The sequence below is a fragment of the Muscardinus avellanarius genome (assembly GCF_963383645.1).
Source record: "Muscardinus avellanarius genome assembly, chromosome: 1".
NCBI classification, from domain to species: Eukaryota; Metazoa; Chordata; class Mammalia; order Rodentia; family Gliridae; genus Muscardinus; species Muscardinus avellanarius.
Window position 1 is genome coordinate 45,860,893 of NC_137786.1, and position 18,268 is coordinate 45,879,160.

An 18,268-nucleotide genomic window follows, 5' to 3' on the forward strand; every position below is an offset into this window, starting at 1 on the left:
TTTTCTTTTAAAAAACAGGTAAATATGCTGGGTGTGGTGGCGCATGCTTGTAATTCCTGCACTTGGGAAGTGGAGATAGGAGGATCATGCAGGTTCAAAGTCAGCTGCACTGGCTTAAGAGACCCTGTTTCCCAAATTAAAAAATAGGTCTGGGAGTGTAGCCCGGAGGTAGACGGGTTTCCAGGAACCCCAGTACCACCACAAAAAAAAAAAGGGTAAATATTTTTAATTGTTATTATTTTTTACCTAAAACTAAGGATGGCATACATTCTTGAAATTATCTCTTTCTTTCATTGTTTATGGTTAAAACTTTGATTTCTGGATGTATCATAAACTTTCTATCTAATCCCAAGGACCTTGTTTTAATACTGGGATTTCAGATGTATGACAGGCAATGTTTTGAGTCCTCAGAGGTTCTCAGAGTTCACACCAATGTGGGCCCCTTTCTAGAGCTTCACAGGGTTGATCGTCACTGAGTTACTGTGTTCTTTGGGAGAGCCCTTGACTGCACTATTATTGACCCATTTTGTTGAAATTGCCCTAGAGGTCAATGTGATGCTTGCTTGGCTTGAGCTGTGATTGCCTTGTGGAAGGGCCAGGCCAGTGTAAGGGCAGATTGGAGCGTCCAGACCTGGCGGTTTGAGAGGCTTTTTTAAAATTTATCCTATTCTAAGGATCCTTGGGCCACTGAGTCCACCCTGGATTTACGAGGAAGTCTGAATTCATTCGAGGCAACTACACAGAACTCTTAGATCACAGATCTTTTTTAGATTGTTCCTTGGTGCAAAACTGAGTGCCTCTGAAAAACATAAAATCATTAATTCATCCACCTACTCAGCATCTACCATAGTCTAGTAAAAGTGCAGATACAAGCCGGGCGTGGTGGCGCACTCTTGTAATCCCCGGGCTTGGGAGGCAGAGATTGGAGGATCCCGCAGGTTCAAAGCCAACCACGCTGGCATAAGAGACCCTGTTTTCAAATAAAAATTTAAAAATAGGTCTAGGAGTGTAGCCCTGAGGTAGAAGGGCTTCCAGGAACCCCAGTACCACCAAAAAAAAAGTGCAGATACAAATGTGATAGGGTCTCTGTCCCTAAGAGTGGCCTGACATGCCCTAGTGGGTAGACACATGTCTAATTTCTGAATTATTGAAACATACTAAGAATATTATGGCAGGGCAGGAAAGAGTCACTTAAGTGAAGAGTTTATTAGGACTCCTTCTTCCTACAGTATTATTCTGGAAGCTGCGGGATAAGAGAGAAACTGCTCATCTATAAAGAGGTGGAGCCTTTCCACTTTGGGGAGGATGCCAGCTGCACCACACCTGGATCCTCCATGTGACAACATTGCCACCCGCTGGCAATGGAGAGGCTCCGTGGCCTTGACCTGGGCCTTAAACCAGCATGGTGCCAGTGCTGCTGGCTAGGATTGAGAGCCTGTCTGGAACTCCCTCCCCATGCAGGAACAGGTTTGGGGTCATAGATATAGTTGGCTGGCATGAAAACAAAGTCTCACATGATTCATCATTCACACGTGGAGGCGCTATAGGAAGGTAGGAGGGCCTCAGGCTCTGGAGCCAACTGCTAGCTATGTGATCTTAGGTAAATTGCTTAGCCTCTCTCTTATCAAATTGGATAAGAATAGTGCCTGCCTTGCAGAGCGGACCTGAGGGCTGCATGAGTTAATTTGCATAAAGTGCTGAGAACAGTGCCTGGCACGGAGGATCTGTTGATTATTACCCACATTTCCACTTTGACACCGAGAGGCACCCCTGTCTCCTTTCTCCCTAATGAGATGCTCTGTTTTGCGCTTTGGTGAGCTGGAAGGTTTTTTCTGTTTCTTGTGTTTTCTCCTCCGCTCCCTCAGGGTGCCTTGCTGGAGATTTTAAGAATGTTTTGTAAAGTGCCAGTCATGTGGGAAGAAGGGAAAGAGTTTCTTTCTAACGTTTTAAAGAGAAAAATCACTGAGTACTTTCTGCATGTACCAGCTGAGAGAACAAGTAGTCAAAGCAACCTCCCTGCTGGCAGGGTGAGAAGAAGGGAGGCCACCCTATTATCTCAGGGCCAAAATCTTGCCCAGATCAGATCTTTCTTCAGACCAAGATTTGACATGCAACCCACGTGCTGCTGTTTCTTTTAATCTTAGCCCCTATGTTCCTGGGGGAGCTCTCTTGAGCTGGAGGTGCAATTCTCTATTTAGCACATCTCCAGGACACAGGGGGCCTTCAAAATGAAATTTTCTGTTTTGGAGGTACCTGTGTTGACCTTCTGTAAGGGTGCCTCTCCAGAATGCACATTTGTTCCAACAATACTAATTTTATTTGGGGGGGGGCATATTGGGAATTGAACCCAAGGGTATTCTACTTTCCATAGTCCCTTTTATTATTTATTTTGAAACAGGGTCTCACTAAGTTGCTGAGGCTGGCCTTGAACCTATGATCCTTTTGTCTCAGCCTTCCAAGTACTGGGATTATAGGCATGTAAGATCACACCTGGCTTCAACAATTAATTTTCAAATTAACTGTAAAAAATAAACTATCTTTAATGCATAGACCCTTTAGAATGGGGTAGTTGTATTTGTTGATCAATTTAGCATGCATGCTGTGTCATTCCTAAAGAAAAGGAAGATGGTAAAACACCATATCCCTAATGTCCCTTTTATTTTCCCCAAATCCTAGCCAAATTAAGAGAACAATGAGTACAATCCTGGGTTGAAAAATCCAGATACATATTATCTTCAAGGACCCTGCCTTTTCTCTTATGGGCAATGGAAACTAGGGCCAATTAGTCTTATCTATAGAGAACTAGTTTTTCACACATACATCAGGACCATCGCTCCTTGGGATGCTGGTCATACAAGCAAGCTAGTGCTGATGACATCACTGCTTTTGCGGCTTAACTTGTAAAACACAGTGGAGGGGAGGCAGGTGGGGAATTGAGGGCACTGTGTAAAGGATACATGACACTAATTCACTGAGTGTGTTCTCTCTCTCTCTGTGTGTGTCTCTCTCTGTGTCTCTCTCTCCATCCTTCCCTTCTTCCCCCCTTTTTTTGTAGTACTGAGGATTGAACCCAGAGGAATTCTACCTCTGACCTATACCACCAGCCTTTTTTATTTATTTCTTTTTTGAAACAGGGCCTCACTCAGTTAGCACATGTTGGCCTCGACCCTGCGATTCTCCTGTCTCTGCCTCACAAGTACTGGGATTACGGGAATGCTTTACTATGCATGACAAGTCACTGCTCTCTTGTGGGCTTCCCCCAATAAATCATAGGTCTTGCTCCCTGTATTCAGGCACTTTCCTGATAAAAGGCATAGAATAAAACTCAACCTACCCTTAATGGAGCCTCACTAGAATTCATGCCACTTGGCTATATGGCATTGCCTTTATTATTTAAAAAAATCCTAAATTTTAGAGAATAGAAGTTAAAATAGTGTTTGATACATTGTAGATAATAAATGTTTATTGATTTATTGGCATATTATCTCCCAATTGGTAAACTGAAGAAGGGTAGATATAAGAAATAAGGGTTCATTCTTCATAACCTTTAGACATAGAGTTAGGAAAACTGATGGAAGAGAGATCTTTTGGCTTTTTTAAAAATTGTGTAAGGCCTGCCACTACCATTGTAACTAGGGGTGAGATAAATTAGTGACTCCCCTCAGCCCTCATGTATCATGGAAAGACAGTAAAGCTGCTCAAACCACAACAGAGAGATGGTCTGTGTGTGTGTGTGTGTGTGTGTGTGTGTGTGTGCGTGTGCATGTGTTGAGCCCAAGCTACAACCTCAACTCCCTTATGAAAAATTTTACATTGAGGTGGGGTCTCATGACATTACCCAGGCTGGTCTTAAACTTGCCATCATCCTGCCTCAGACTCCGAAGCAATGAGCATATAATTTTATGAGATCTAAAAAATATGACAACAAGCCAGGCATGGTGGTACATACTTGTAATCCCAGCATTTGAGAGGCAGAGACAGGAGGACCCACGTTTGCAGCTATTTAGTGAGGCCTTCCACAACTTAATGACACCCTATTTCAAAATAAAGAATAAAGCCAGGTGTGGTGGCACACGCTTGTAATCCCCGTGCTTGGGAGGCTGAGACAGGAGGATCACACAGGTTCAAAGCCAGCCTCCGCTACTTAGTGAGGCTCTCACAACTTAGTGAGACTCTTTTTCCAAATAAAATATAAAAATAGGTCTGGGAGTATAGCCCGGAGGTAGAAAACCCCTGAGTTCCACTCCCAGTACCACCAAAAAAAAAAAAAAAGAATAAAAAAAGTCAGGCTTAGGGTATAGCTGGGAGGTAGAATGCCCCTGGGTTTAATCCCTAGCGCCACCACGAAAAAATTAAAAAATGACAAAAGAAATGACTTATCTTTTGAAAACCAAACATATTATCCTAGTGTTAATGTCAACCACTCTGGGTTCAGTGTCTATCTTGTAAAATGAGAGAGTTGAGTATATTGATGCCTGAGTCCTAATCTCAGATATTTTTATTTAATTCATCTGTCGTTTTATGTTATTTTATTCAGAATACTTTCTTGGATTGTTAAACTTATCAAAACACAGAGAGTAATAAGAAAATATATACTCAGATATAATTACTGTTGAGATGTTGGTGTCTTGAATATACCTGACTTAGGTGGCAGGGTAGGCTTGCCTCGTAGTCCACCCTTTCCTGGGCCCTCGGTGCCTTCATCCAGCTGCATAATGTAATATAGGAGTGGGGAGGAGCGTGCAGGCTGGGGGACCTGGCTGTTTTGGAGTGTGTGGTCATAAGCCTCCGCTCTTTTCATCTCCTTCCTAAAAGTTGGAACTGTCTCTTGCCCCTCACCCTTTACCCAAATGAACGTGGCAGAAAATGAGCGACAACCCAAACCAAAGACTATCAAAAAGATGAGGTAAGTTTCTGAGGAGCAAGCAAAGGGTTACACCTTCCTAACAGCTGTGAGGCCAAGAGGCTAGCAACAGGAGAGAGAAAGTTCTGGAAGTTGCTACGGCTTGGGGTGGTCGGGGCCTTCAGGGATCGGGACAGTGGCCTCATCCAGTATCTGCCAGTGGGGCAGGGTCAGTGATAGAAATCCCAAGTCTCCCAAAATGTGATATTTCTAACCATTGAAATATAGTGATAAGAGTTAAAATGATTAAAGTTCTCTGCGCTCCTGTGTGAGTTTAGGTTATTCTGTATTTATTTATTTATTTATTTATTTATTTATTTATTTATTTATTTATTTTTGTACTGTGACTTGAACCCAGGGGTATTTACCTCTGAGCTACATTCCCAGCTCTATTTTATTTTTTATTTGCAAATAGGGTCTCACTAAGTTGCTGAGGCTGGCCTTGAACCTGTGATCTTCCTGCTATATTGCTGAGGTTGGCCTCAAGCCTGTGATCCTTTCTCGGCCTCTCAAGTACTGGAATTATAGGCATGCACCGCCACTCCTGGCTTCACTTAGGTCTAACGTCATTTCAATCAAAGTTCCTACGATTTCTAGGGAGGATGGGTGAGTAAAATACTAACATCATTTTGTAAAAATAAAGGGATAACTTTAAAAAAAGAAAAAATATATTCAAGTATTTGCTTAGCAATACTTAAAATGTCTCTGCATCAGAGACTGGTTACTTTTTTTTTTGCTTCTAGTAACAGGAATCAAATGGCTGGAGACCAGAGAGAGGGTGAGTTATTCATTGGACATTTTTAATATCTTGAAAGTATGTAATTGTGTCAACATTTCAAAAGCAAAAATGAACAAAAAGAGGAGAAAAAATGGGTAAGTAAGAATATTCAATATAAGTGAAAAATCAATATCAAAATAGATTTTTCATTAAATAGTGAAACACTATAAAACTATAATAATTAAAACAATATGGTTGTACCTAAAAACTAGAGAGATTGCTAGGGAAGATCAGAAATTTGTGTAGTGTCCTCATGGAAGAGGCAGATGAACAGCTGGCCTGGCTTGTTTTACCTGGAAGGCATACTGGACTCAGAGGACAGACTCCTAGGAGCAGAGGAGGGGAAGTGAGGCACTCCAAGGCGTGAGCTTCCCTGGAGAAGTAACGTTCTTCTGAGGCATTTTTTCCTGCTCAGGGAAATTCTGCCCATTCCAATGGAAAATTAGTATTCTGCTGCAAATTCGATACAGAGGACCTGGGGACGTAGACCGTCCATGTTGTGACCTTAGGTAAGTCACTTATAATGACCGCTAGCATTTGGAACCAAGGCAAGGTTCCAAGGGCATTGTACGTACTTCATTAAATCTTTTTTGAGGATTATTACCACCATCTTTATAAAAACCTCATAACCTACACCAGCACTCACTGAGTATTATGGGCTAGGCAGTGTTCCAGTTGCTTTATAGGTATTAATTAATTCAATCTTTATAGCAAGCCTTTGTGGTGTCATCATCTTGCCTTACAAGACGAGGACAGCAAGAACAGGGATGCTAAACAGGGGTCACGGGACGCGACGCTGAAATCGGAGCATTGATTTGGTTCAAGTGGCTGCACTGTATGACTGTGAACCCTGCTGTTCTCAGTGTTCACATATAAAAAGTGAAGGAGTAGGTTCCTTCCCATTCTAAAAGTACTACTATTCTAAGACAAAGCACTTCCAGGAGCCAGCCTTAAATTGGTTTCTTTTGTGGCCACCTGAGAGCAAATACCTCTCTATATCCAGTGATCTCAATCGAGGTGTCCTGCTTGTGGCCAGAACTCGAGGGTAACTTTTAAGGTGCTAGAAAGTAGGCACAGGTACATTGTGTTAGGGTTTATCCAATTTTCTTCTATTTCAAACCATGCCATTTAAAAAATGGTTTATATTCCATTGCTAGATTGCATTTTGTATAGCAAAGGAGAAATTCTTTCATCAATGTTGTAATATTCTTCCTGCAATTTTAAGGTTTTCTTTTTTTGTGTGCATTAGGGTAAATAGATGACTTTGAGCACACAAGTAATCAGAAGGTTAAGTGTCATTTCAGCACGCCCATAATCCCAGTAATTGGGAGGCAGAGAAAGGAAGATTGCAAATTTGAGGTCAACTTCAGCAACTTAGTTGAGATTCTGTTCCAAAATAAAAATGAAACAGGGGCTGGGGGTACAGCTCGGAGGTACAACACCCTTGAATTCAATCCCCAGTACCTCCTCCTTCTCTCACATCATTTCAGGTGAATTCAGGTGCCCCTCTCAGTTGTTTTTTTTTTTTTTTTAATGAGACTTTTAAGAATCAGGAACTGTATTCTGTTCATTGTGGTGAATCAAAGATCAAAATTGTGGTCTCAAAGTTGAAGCTGACAGAGCCACCACCAAAGTGCAGAATTCCAAGGTTGAAAGAATTCCTTTCCTCTTTATGGACTGCTGTTCTAACAGGACCTTGCTTACTGCATGGGAACTCTCTAAATGTCTCCAGGAGACCCAGCGCTTGGGAGGCTGAGACAGGAGGATCGCACAGGTTCAAAGCCAGCCTCAGCTACTTAGTGAGGCTCTCAGCAACTTAGTGAGATCCTGTTTCCAAATAAAATATAAAATATGTCTGGGAGTGTAGCTCGGAGGTAGAAAGCCTCTGGGTTCCAACCCTAGTACCACCAATAAATAAGTAAATAAATTAATTAATTAAATTAAAAATAAAAATAAATAAATATATCCAAGAGAAATGTCAACTTGTGCCTGCACAGAACAGGCAGGCTGTGCAGGAGAAGGAACCACCTACCGCAGCAGCTTGGGTGATAGAAGCCATGTCCTGACCTTGCAAATCCCCAGTTTCTATTGAAGGCTTCCACAGGTCACATTCAAATGTCTTCTCACTCTTAACCCCTTCTCCTGCTCACACACCCAGGCCATTCTTTGCTCCAAAGGCAGGTTGCCATGGTGACTGGATCCCCCTGCCCTGGAAGAGGCTCTTAGCAGAGGGAAGCCCAGTCCAGGGGACCCCAGCTGGCCTAGCTGGAGCACATGGGAGATAGTCAGGCACTGTGCCAGGGACTCCAGCGTCTACACCTTTCTTCTTCTTCTCATGCTAGATGTCCAGAAGGTGGGCTGTCTTCTCGAATCTCAAGGTGCATCTTTGGGATTAACATAGTAGCTTTGCCTATTGTCCTGTGTGGCTCAGACAAGGCATATAATCTCAGACCCAAAACGGAAATTATCTCAGAGGAATGGAAACTGTCTCAAACCATTTCAGCTCAGAGGCTGTAGCAAAAACCCAGAGCAATTGCTTTCTTCTAATTATGAATATTGGTTAATATTCTTTGCCTGATCTCAGTCATCTTTGGAAGCTGCTCCCAACCTCAGCGTGGAGTGTGAGTTGCCATGGAATCATCTTGGTGCTGAGAAGCTGGGAACAGGCTGGGGCTAAGAGACTGAAGAACATGCCCCTCTGCTAATTGAGGGAGGGAGTGCAATACTTTCTTTACCAATACTTTCATCCTTGTATTGCTTGAGGTTTTGTAGAAGGTAATATCAATTTCACAGAGAAAAAAAAATTTAACTCAGTTAAACCAGTTGACATTTTATATTGCAATATCCCTACCACTCCGAGATGATCATTATAAAGTGATTAAACAATACTGTGATAACTTGAAGCAGACACAGCATAAGCTATGCAGTGACTGTCCTGGAATGCATAATCTAAATCAAATCATAAGGGAGCCTCAGATAAACTCAAAAAAGGATCCTGGTATTTAACAAAAGAAATAGATTACAATTTTCAAAAATGTCAATGGCATAAAAGATAGTCTGTATAGAAATCTCAGATCAAGCCGGGCATGGTGGCGCACGCTTGTAATCCCCGCGCTTGGGAGGCTGAGACAGGAGGATCGCGCAGGTTCAAAGCCAGCCTCAGCTATTTAGTGAGGCTTTCAGCAACTTAGTGAGACCCTGTTACCAAATAAAATATAAAAAAAGTCTGGGAGTATAGCCCGGAGGTAGAAAAGCCTCTGGGTTTCACCCCCAGTACCACACACACACACACACACACACACAAAAATCTCAGATTAAAGGAGACTAAACTGGGTATGGTGGCCTGTGCCTGTAATCCCAGTACTTGGGAGGCTGAGACAGGACCAGTCTCAGCAACTTAGTGAGATTCTCAGCAACCTAACAAGACTCTATTTCAAAAAAGGAAAACAAAAAGGGACAGAAGTGTAGCTCGGAGGTATAATGCCCTTAGGTTCAATCCCCAGTAAGTACCAATCAATCAATCAATCAATAAAATAAAACACATACATACAAAAATACATACATAAAGAAGATTAAAGAGACATAGTCACTAAATGTAATACCTAATCCTTGATTAATTATTTACTGAAGAGATGGAAAAAATTTTATAAAAGACATTAGTAAAGCAATGCATGGTGGCACATGTCTGTAATCCTAGTACTTGGGAAGCTGAGACTGGAGGATCACAGATTCAAGGACAGTCCCAGCAATTTAGTGAAGCTCTCATCTGGGGATATAGCTCAGAGGTAGAATGCTTCTAAGTTCATTTCCCAGTACCACAAAACAAATTAAAAACAAAAGACATAATTGGGCCAATAGACAAAATTGGAATGCAGATAGCAAATTTGATAAACACATACACACACACACACTATATATATATATATATATATATATATATATATATATATACACAGAGACAGAGAAAGAAGAATGTCAGAGACACAAAAAACAAATGATACAGCAAATAGGGTAAAATGTTAACATTAGGTGAATCTAGATAGATTCTTAGTCTCACATATAATATGCTATTATAAGAATATACTATAAGTATATATACTATACTATATATAGTATATATATATATACTATAAGTATATATAGTATAAGAATATACTATTCTTAGTCTCACAAATTTTTAAAGTTTGAAATTACTTTAAACAAAAAATCACAATGTAAAAATTAATATATAAGCGATTACATATAATATACATATATTTTTATGTCCCAAGGGCACATTTAAAAATGGAAATATTTCCTGTGTAGAATGGAGTGTCTTTCCTTCTCTCCCCCGTTCCAATATATTCAATAAAACAAGTACAGCCTCATTCATGAGCAAGTGCCATTATCATTTTTCACAGAGAAAAAAAAAGGGTTCTTATTAAGCATGCAAACCTATTTAGTAGTAGAGAGTTAATATTAGGCTAAGACCATCATAAGACCATCATAGCTTCAAAAGACAAATAAGAGCCTTGGCGTGGTGGCACATGCTTGTGATCCCATTATTTGGGAGGCTGAGACAGGAAGATGACAGGTTCAAGGACAGCCTCAGCAACTAGTGAGACTCTCATCCACCTAGCAAGACTGTCTCAAAATAAGAATAAAATAGGGTTGGGAGTGTAGCTCAGGAGTAGAGTGCCTTTGGGTTCAATCCCCAGAACTGCGTGCGCGCGCGCGCGCACACACACACACACACACACACACACACACACACATCAGAAATCCTTGGAGTCAGCACACCCCGCACTGACTGCCCCACAGGCTTCTGAAGCTTGACAAGGGTGCTGAGCAGTGGCTTCCGGTCAGATGTGGTCTTCTGCGAGGTTGTCTCTGACCCATCCACAACCTGCCTTCTGCACTAACTTGGGACCTCAGTGCATCCTGCCTTCTGCACTAACTTGGGACCTCAGTGCATCCAGACCTCCACCTTCTCACCTTGTCTTATATTTGGGGATGAGTAAAGTGTTTGTTTTATAAAAAATTATAGATACAATTTAAGTGTTTTTGTTTTAAGGTAAATTATAGATACAATTTAAGTGTTTTAAGGCTCCATTAAAATATTCTTGTACCAAAATGGTGGTAGTAAAAGGAAAATCTATGGCTACCAGGGACCCAACAGAGTTGCTTAGTTCTGGAAGTGTTATGGAGAGAATGTCCAGAGATGGACACCATTCTCATATGGTGGCTGCTGACTCCTGGGCCAGGGGCTGCGTGAAGGGTAGGCCTTCTGAAGCAGATCTGGCCAAGTTGTGGGAAACATTAGGTTGATTCAAGGATGTGGCTGCCCAGGTGGGGCCTTCTTTCCCCCTGGAGACCATCCCCTGATCTTCCTCTTGGGATCTTCCTCATAATCCTGCAAAGGCCCCTCTCCCTTAATGGAGGAGCTTTCCTGCAGTAGAGAATCCTGCTGCCAATGACACCACTAAAATCAAGTCGCTTGCAGTTTCATGGCTTTTTAATGCTGTGACTGGCAATTGGATAAGATCAGGCAGGAGTCTCCTCCTATTTATGTCCATAGAAGGATCTGGGGAGGCTGAAAGGAGAGGTTATTGTAGGCAGAGGCTGTCCGAGGTAGTAAGAGATGGGACCTCAGCAGACTTTAGAATGGAGTGATGTGTCACAAGGGTTCCCAGGAGTTGGCTGATGGGCAGACAAAAGGCAGGGGAACTTCCAACAAACACATTTGCCTGAGCTTCATCTTGAGTGAGCAGGAACATTGGAAAAAGATCCATCCACTACTCCTTTTCCTTCTGCACCTCTTTCTTAACCAAGAGAGAGAAGCCCAAGCATCTCCTTAGAGGTAACACGTAATCTGACCCTGAACCAGTGGGTTGGTGCTTTGCCTGCTAGTCTCTCTTATCTGAACTGTCGCTCTGAAAACCCAAAGTCGGAGCTGTCAGTGATCCTGGGTTTCATTTCAGGCTCTCATTTAAGATAGCTGAGCCTGAAACCAAAGGCTGAGCTCAAATCACTCCTCTCCGCTCCTGTCTCCTCTGCCTGCCTTTCCCCTCCTCTTTTCCCAAAACTCCCTTCAAAATATGCTTATTCTTCTTTTACTGGCATCTGGTTATTACACTGCAATTTTAACTTTTGCTTCTTCAGCAAAGTGCAAGCCCTTTTGTTTAGCATTGCCATTTTAGATTAAAAAAAAAAAAAAAAAGGATGTAAACCCAGCACATCTGTGTGTGGGTGCTTTAAAAATCTAAACGCAATGGCATAAATGTTTTGATTGTGTGAAAATAAATGCTTCATTAATTTTCTTTTTTTGTCGATGCCTTATTTTTTCCATTCAACCTTAGAATTGGCCAAGAAAGATACATACTGTAGCAGAAAGAACATGGATGCTGAAGTCAAATGGGTTTAGATCCAGCTTTGCCATTTTACTTTATGATGATGTTGGGTAGGTTGAAATGTTTTGAATTGTCCCATGGGCACAAGGGAGTAAAAGTAATTGGTTAATATGAGGATTAGTTGAGTTAGTCTAAGTATAGTCCTTATCATAGAGCCTGGCTGTGCTAAATACTTCACATGAGCTCTTACCATGCTGTTACCCATGTAAAGTGTCTACACAGAGTCTGCCACAAATAGGTGTGCTGTGCTGCCCCTTGTATGCTAATTTTCCTTCTAGCTTAAATGAGAGTGGATTTTTACCAAAATCCAAGTCAAGAGGTTGCATGCCTCCTGAGGGTTGACTTCTTCCTTCATGAAGTGGTTTAAATGGTAGCTGTAAAGATATGTTCATGTCCTGATTCCTAGAATCTGTGATTACTACTTTATGTGGCAAAAGAATATTACTGTAGATGTGAAGAGATGTGGTCAAATCAAAGACCTCAAGGGTTTATCCTGAATTATCTGGAGCAGAGGAAGTTCAAGACACTCACAGAGAGACAGATACACCCAGAATAGGCCACATGAAGGGGCGGGGGGCAGCAATGGAGAGTTGAGGCCACATATCCTGACGCTGGAAGAGGCCAGGAGGCCTGCACTTAATGCCCTAGGGGTTTACCTCCTGCTGACATCTTGATTGCAGACCCCTGGTTTCCAGGGCTGGGAAAGAGTAGGCCTCTTTTGGTTTAAGCACCCTTGCAGGTGGTGATTTGTTAGCGGCCCTGTGACAGTCACACACATTATGAACCTGGGCTAGAAGGCCAGTGCTTCCTCTCATTCTCCCAACAACTAACTCTACAAGAAAAGCAACTGGCGGGCTAGCCCACAGTCCCCCAGGTACCTGCAAACACTACGCTCAGACTCATGGAACCCATTTCCTCAGACCTGGGCAGGGCCTGACCCTCTTTACTCTCAAACACCCAGTGGGTGGAGTGGGATGCTGGGGTCTACTCTCCCTTCTCCTGCTTTGTCTCTTAGGCCTGGGGTTTCTCCAGGAGCAGTAGAGTTTTTTTTCTCCACAAGTAATGGCAAAGCGAGATCTCCAGTTACATAACACACCGACTTCAGAAGGAGCCTCTGTGTTCTGTAGTAAATGGTTTTACTACAGGTCCTTTTCTGCATGTGGGCTTTGAGAAGGAAGACAGCCAGGAAGAGCGCGTGGGACCAGACAGCTGTTGCTATGGTGAAATCAAAAAGCACAAGACAGGAGTGAAGAGTTCTGAGGACCCAGACTTCCGTCCTTCCAAGTTTACAAAGCAAGCCAGAGACATGGCTCTAAGTCCCCAGGCAGTCAGATGACCTGACCTTGAAGCCTCCAGAAGCCCTGTGGATGTATAATAGTATCTGCACTTTACAAAGAGGAGACTGAAGCCAGATGGGATTGATCACTTTGTCCAAGTCGCTGTGACTGGAAGAAGGCTGAGATGGGACTTGAGCAAGTGTCCACCTGTCCTCAAGACCCCGGCATACAGCTCTCTTGATACTTATAGCTAATGAGTTGCCTCAGTCCTCCCACCTGCAACATTAGGGGATGAACTGAGTGACTGGCTCTCAGTCTTTGCTGTTCATCAGGACATCTACAGGACATTTGTCAAGCCACACCCCACACCAATTAAACTGAACTCTACATAGATGGGATCCAGATATCCACATTTTCAAGCCCCTGGGTTGCATCCCCAGTAACACATACACACAAAAGAAAGAAAGGAAGGAAGAAAAAAAGAAAAATAAAGGAAGAAAGAAAGAAAGAAAAGAGGGGTGGCTGGGGATTTAGCTAAGTGACAGAATACTTGCCTAGCATGCTCAAAGCACTGGGTTCAATCCTTGGCCCTGTAAAAACCAATGGAAATGGAAAGACTATTAAAAATAAAATCCTCCGTGGAGGATTTCTAGGTGCAGCCAAATTTGAGAACCAGTGGATCACATGCCTTTTAAGGTTCTTCCAGATGCCTTCTATCAACATTTGCCTGTGGACCCAGGACCACTAGAGTTTCAGTTCTCCAGCTATTAAGAGTTCATGGAAGCCGGGCGTGGTGGCGCACGCTTGTAATCCCAGCATTTGGGAGGCTGAGACCTGGAGGATCGCCGTTCGCGGACAGCCTCAGCTACTTAGTGAGGCCCTCTGCAACTCAGTGAGACCCGGTTTCAAAATAAAGAATAAAAAATAGGGCAGGGGGTGTAGCTTGGAGGTCAAATGTCCTTGGGTTCCATTCTCAGACCTGCAAAAAAAAAAAAAAAAAAAAAAAAAGAGTTCATGGAGCCAGGCATGGTGGCGCATGCTTGTAATCCCAGCATTTAGGAGGCTGAGACCAGAGGTTTGCGGTTCGTGGACAGCCTCAGCCACTTAGTGAGGCCCTTCACGACTCAGTGAGACCCTGTTTCAAAAAATAAAAAAGACTAAAAGTAAGACTGGGGATGTAGCTTGGAGGTACAATGAGCCTGGGTTCTGTCCTCATTACCGCAAAACAACAACAACAACAGCAACAACAATAAAGAATTTGTGGAAAACCTTTCACTAAAGCACCACCCTCACTATTCCAAGGAGAGCCAGTTTGCCTAACTATGCCCAACTATGTAATATCTGAAATTCATTCGATGGTATAAACCTATTATGTTTTTTGTTTTTGTTTTTAAGAAGGAGAAAAGCTGGTCATAGTAGCACCTGCCTCTAATCCCAGTAGTTGGGAGTCTGAGACAGGAGGATCAGTGGTTCAAGATCAGCATTAGCAATTTAGAGAAACATTCAACAACTTAGTGAGACTCTGCTTCAAAACAAAAAAAATAAATAAATAGGGCTGGGGGAGGGTAGCTCAGAGGTAGAATGCCCCTGGGTTCAATCCCCAGAAACACACATACACACACACACACACACACACACACACACACACACGATTAATAACACAATAAAACTATTCAGGTATCATTTTGTTATACGCTAGAGCTTTCTCTAAATGGTACTCTGGTCCTGAAAAAAATTAATGTATTCTAGTCACCCAACAGTAAGCCCTCATTTGATATGAGGATTGCTATATTCAAGATGAAGATCAAGAGGTAAATAGTGTTTGGTATTGAGAAACTCCCAGTCAAGGTAGTAATAATAACAGAATTAACAATAGTAGTAATATGATTTGAAAATACTGCCAGGCATGGTGGCGCACGCTTGTAATCCCCACGCTTGGGAGGCGGAGACAGGATGATTGTGCTGGTTCGAAGCCAGCCTTGCTGGCTTAAGAGACCCTGTTTCCAAATAAAAATATAAAATAGGTCTGGGAGTGTAGCCCGGAGGTAGAAGGGTTTCCAGGAACTCCAGTACTACCAAAAAAAAAAAAAAAAAAAAAAAAAAAAAAAAAAAAAAAAAAAAAAAAAAAGAAAAGAAAGAAAGAAAGAAAGAAAGGAAGGAAAAAAAAAGAAAAGAGAAAGTACTTATTATACTTTGGGCAATGTGACAGGTGCTTTTTATGTATTATTTTAGATCCTTACAACAATCTTGATACATAAATATCATTTCCTTCTTTTATCAGGACATCAAGGCCCAGAGGTCAGGTAACTTGCCAAGGTCACACAGCTAAGATGTAGTTGATCTTCCATTCTGACCTATGTCTGTAAGATTTAGAAGCCCCTGCTTTTCTACCTCTAGGAAAGGAGGAAAGATTAAGAAATAAAAATGGAGATGACAATAAGAGGGTTAACTTTCATGGGGGAGAATCAGGCCCAGGATAGAGAAATTTCAGTGAATCTTTCCGGTGAAATGTGTTATAAGGGGAGCCCAGCATGGTGGCGCATGCTTGTAATCCCAGTACTTGAGAGGCTGAGACAGAACAATTGCACAGGTTCGAGGCCACCCTCAGCTACTTAGCAAGGCCCTCAGCAACTTAGTGAGACCATGTTTCCAAATAAAATATAAAATAGGTTTGGGAGTGTAGTTCAGAGGTAGAAAGCCCCTGGATTGCATCTCCAGTACCACAAGAAAAGAATAGAAAATAAGGGGGTTGTTGGGGATTTAGCTCAACTGCAAAGCGCTTTCCTAGCCCACTCAAGGCCCTGGGTTCAATCCTTGGCCCTTTAAAAAACAATGGAAAGACTATAAAAAATTACAAAATTGAAGTAAAATGAGCAGTCACAGTTGGACTAAGATGACATTTAAAACAAGAAAGGTGTTATAAGAAAATAAATAATCTAATATTCTAGTTATGTTTTGGGCTCACTCCTGTTAGAAGGCACCACTTTGGAACAGATACATTCATAATGAAAGGCTAAGTCTTTTGCAGTCAGTCCCAGCTCTCTCAAATTAGTCTTCAAAAATAAACCCATTGTGTTTTTCTGTGAATTGCATGGCACAACAGCATCATTTTTAGCCAGAATGAGTGTTTTGGTTCTAAGCAGATTTCTACTTTTGCTGATTGTCATCATTGGTACAAAATGTACAAAGAGGAAAGGGTGGTGAGCAGAGCTATCATAGCCCCCTTTTCTATGATGTTTGTATCCAAGTGCAGTGTGAACCAGCACATTAATGTACACACACACACACACACACACACACACACACACACACACTCACACACACACACACACACTGAAAATGAGTTAAGACCTGGGGAAGACTATATATATATATATATATATATATATATATATATATATATATATATATATCCTCATTAGTTAACCCAGAAACAGAAATATAAATTATTATTTGAGAAATGCACTAAGCTAAAATGCTCATGAAGTCAGATGTAGACCAAGGGGTCGTAAACACTGTGGCCCGGAGCAGCCAAAGGAAAAAGAAAGAAGCAATTTTTTTTTTTTTTTCATGAGGCTTTCACAAACCACCATTCCAGGCTGTAGCCAAAACAAGTGAAATCAGCAAAGGAATTTAGGATCTTGGAAAATATTCAGAGGCTGTAGAAAGTGATTTAGACATCATATAATTTTTTTAAAGTCCTAAAAATATTTATTACATTTAAAGAATGGAAATTTCCTGTGTGTACATAGAAAAGATGTAGAATTAAACACATTACAAATTCATGTATACTGGACATGCGAAATTTATATACTATGTGGCTATATACATGTTTATCATAAGGATGAGTTGATTTCACCACAACCTTTTCATATGAAAAATTGTCTCCACTCTGGAACTTAAGGATAAAGGAGCTATCCTCTGTCATTGCAAATAGTAACGTAGTGGTAAGTCATTATGCAATCTCAGATGAAGCATCATATCAACCGGACATGTATATGGGTAACATTTGTTCCTGAAGGCAATCAAGAGATGCTTACAAAGCTACAGCAATTTAATAGTGGGTTACTAGAGTGAAAAGAGACACAAAATGTGTTCTTCTATTATTTTCTCTAATATATTTTTAAAAGATTTTTGGGGAATAAAGCTTATTTTTTTTCCTTCCAAATGCTTATCATATTAGAAGTAAACATTCAGAGAAGGTTTGTTTTCTAGGAGAAACGCTCTTTCCACATCACATGTAACACACACACACACACACACACACACACACACACACACACACACACACACCTCCCTCCTTACAACTGAAAATCTCTAGCGATGCTAAGAACCAAAGGCTGTATTATAGCAGCATGTTACCTTTTTGCTGATCAAACACAGAAGCGGTGCTGAAATCCATGGTAGCCTGTCTCATTTATCATCAGAATGGCAAAAAGCATCCAGGTCTCTAGGGAGTAGCAAAGACCGTCTCACACGTTGCAGTCAACACGGCAGTTAGATACAGCATCACTTGTCGAGACCCCTGCTAGAGGATTAAACCCGCATCGGAGCTGCAGGTTGTTATCAGGGAAAATGATGGAAATAGTAAATACTCTTCCTTTCATATCTGCCGGGAAAAGAGTTACTCTTATAACCTCATTCACCGACTACACTTGTGTATAAGTATTATACACCCTCCATGTCAAACACGTGAACAAAACAGCCTAAGCCCTAAAACAATAACAGGACTCATTGGGGGCCACCTGCCTTGGATCCGGGCCAGGAAAAGGCTGCAGGTCACAGAGCTTCCGCAGCTGGAACGTCGCTTGAAACCCAGAGAAATCTCAATGAGTGAGTGAGGACCCACAGGGCCAGACGGAGCATGTGCAAAGCTGCCAGCGCAGCCTGCATTCGCTGTGCGCCCGGAGGCGTGAGGACT

At 41.9% G+C, this 18,268-nt stretch overlaps 1 protein-coding gene across 1 annotated transcript in view; it reads right to left on the minus strand.

Annotated features, from left to right (window-relative positions):
* Positions 1–17,764, minus strand: part of ANKRD55 (ankyrin repeat domain 55) — a gene marked incomplete at both ends in the record, with an annotated part of 113,216 nt that extends 95,452 nt beyond the window's left edge. The window contains one exon of the mRNA XM_080703195.1: positions 17,710–17,764. Within this exon, the coding sequence (XP_080559321.1) occupies positions 17,710–17,764 (55 nt within the window). The remainder of the gene's footprint in view (positions 1–17,709) is intronic.
* Positions 17,765–18,268: the final 504 nt, after the last annotated feature.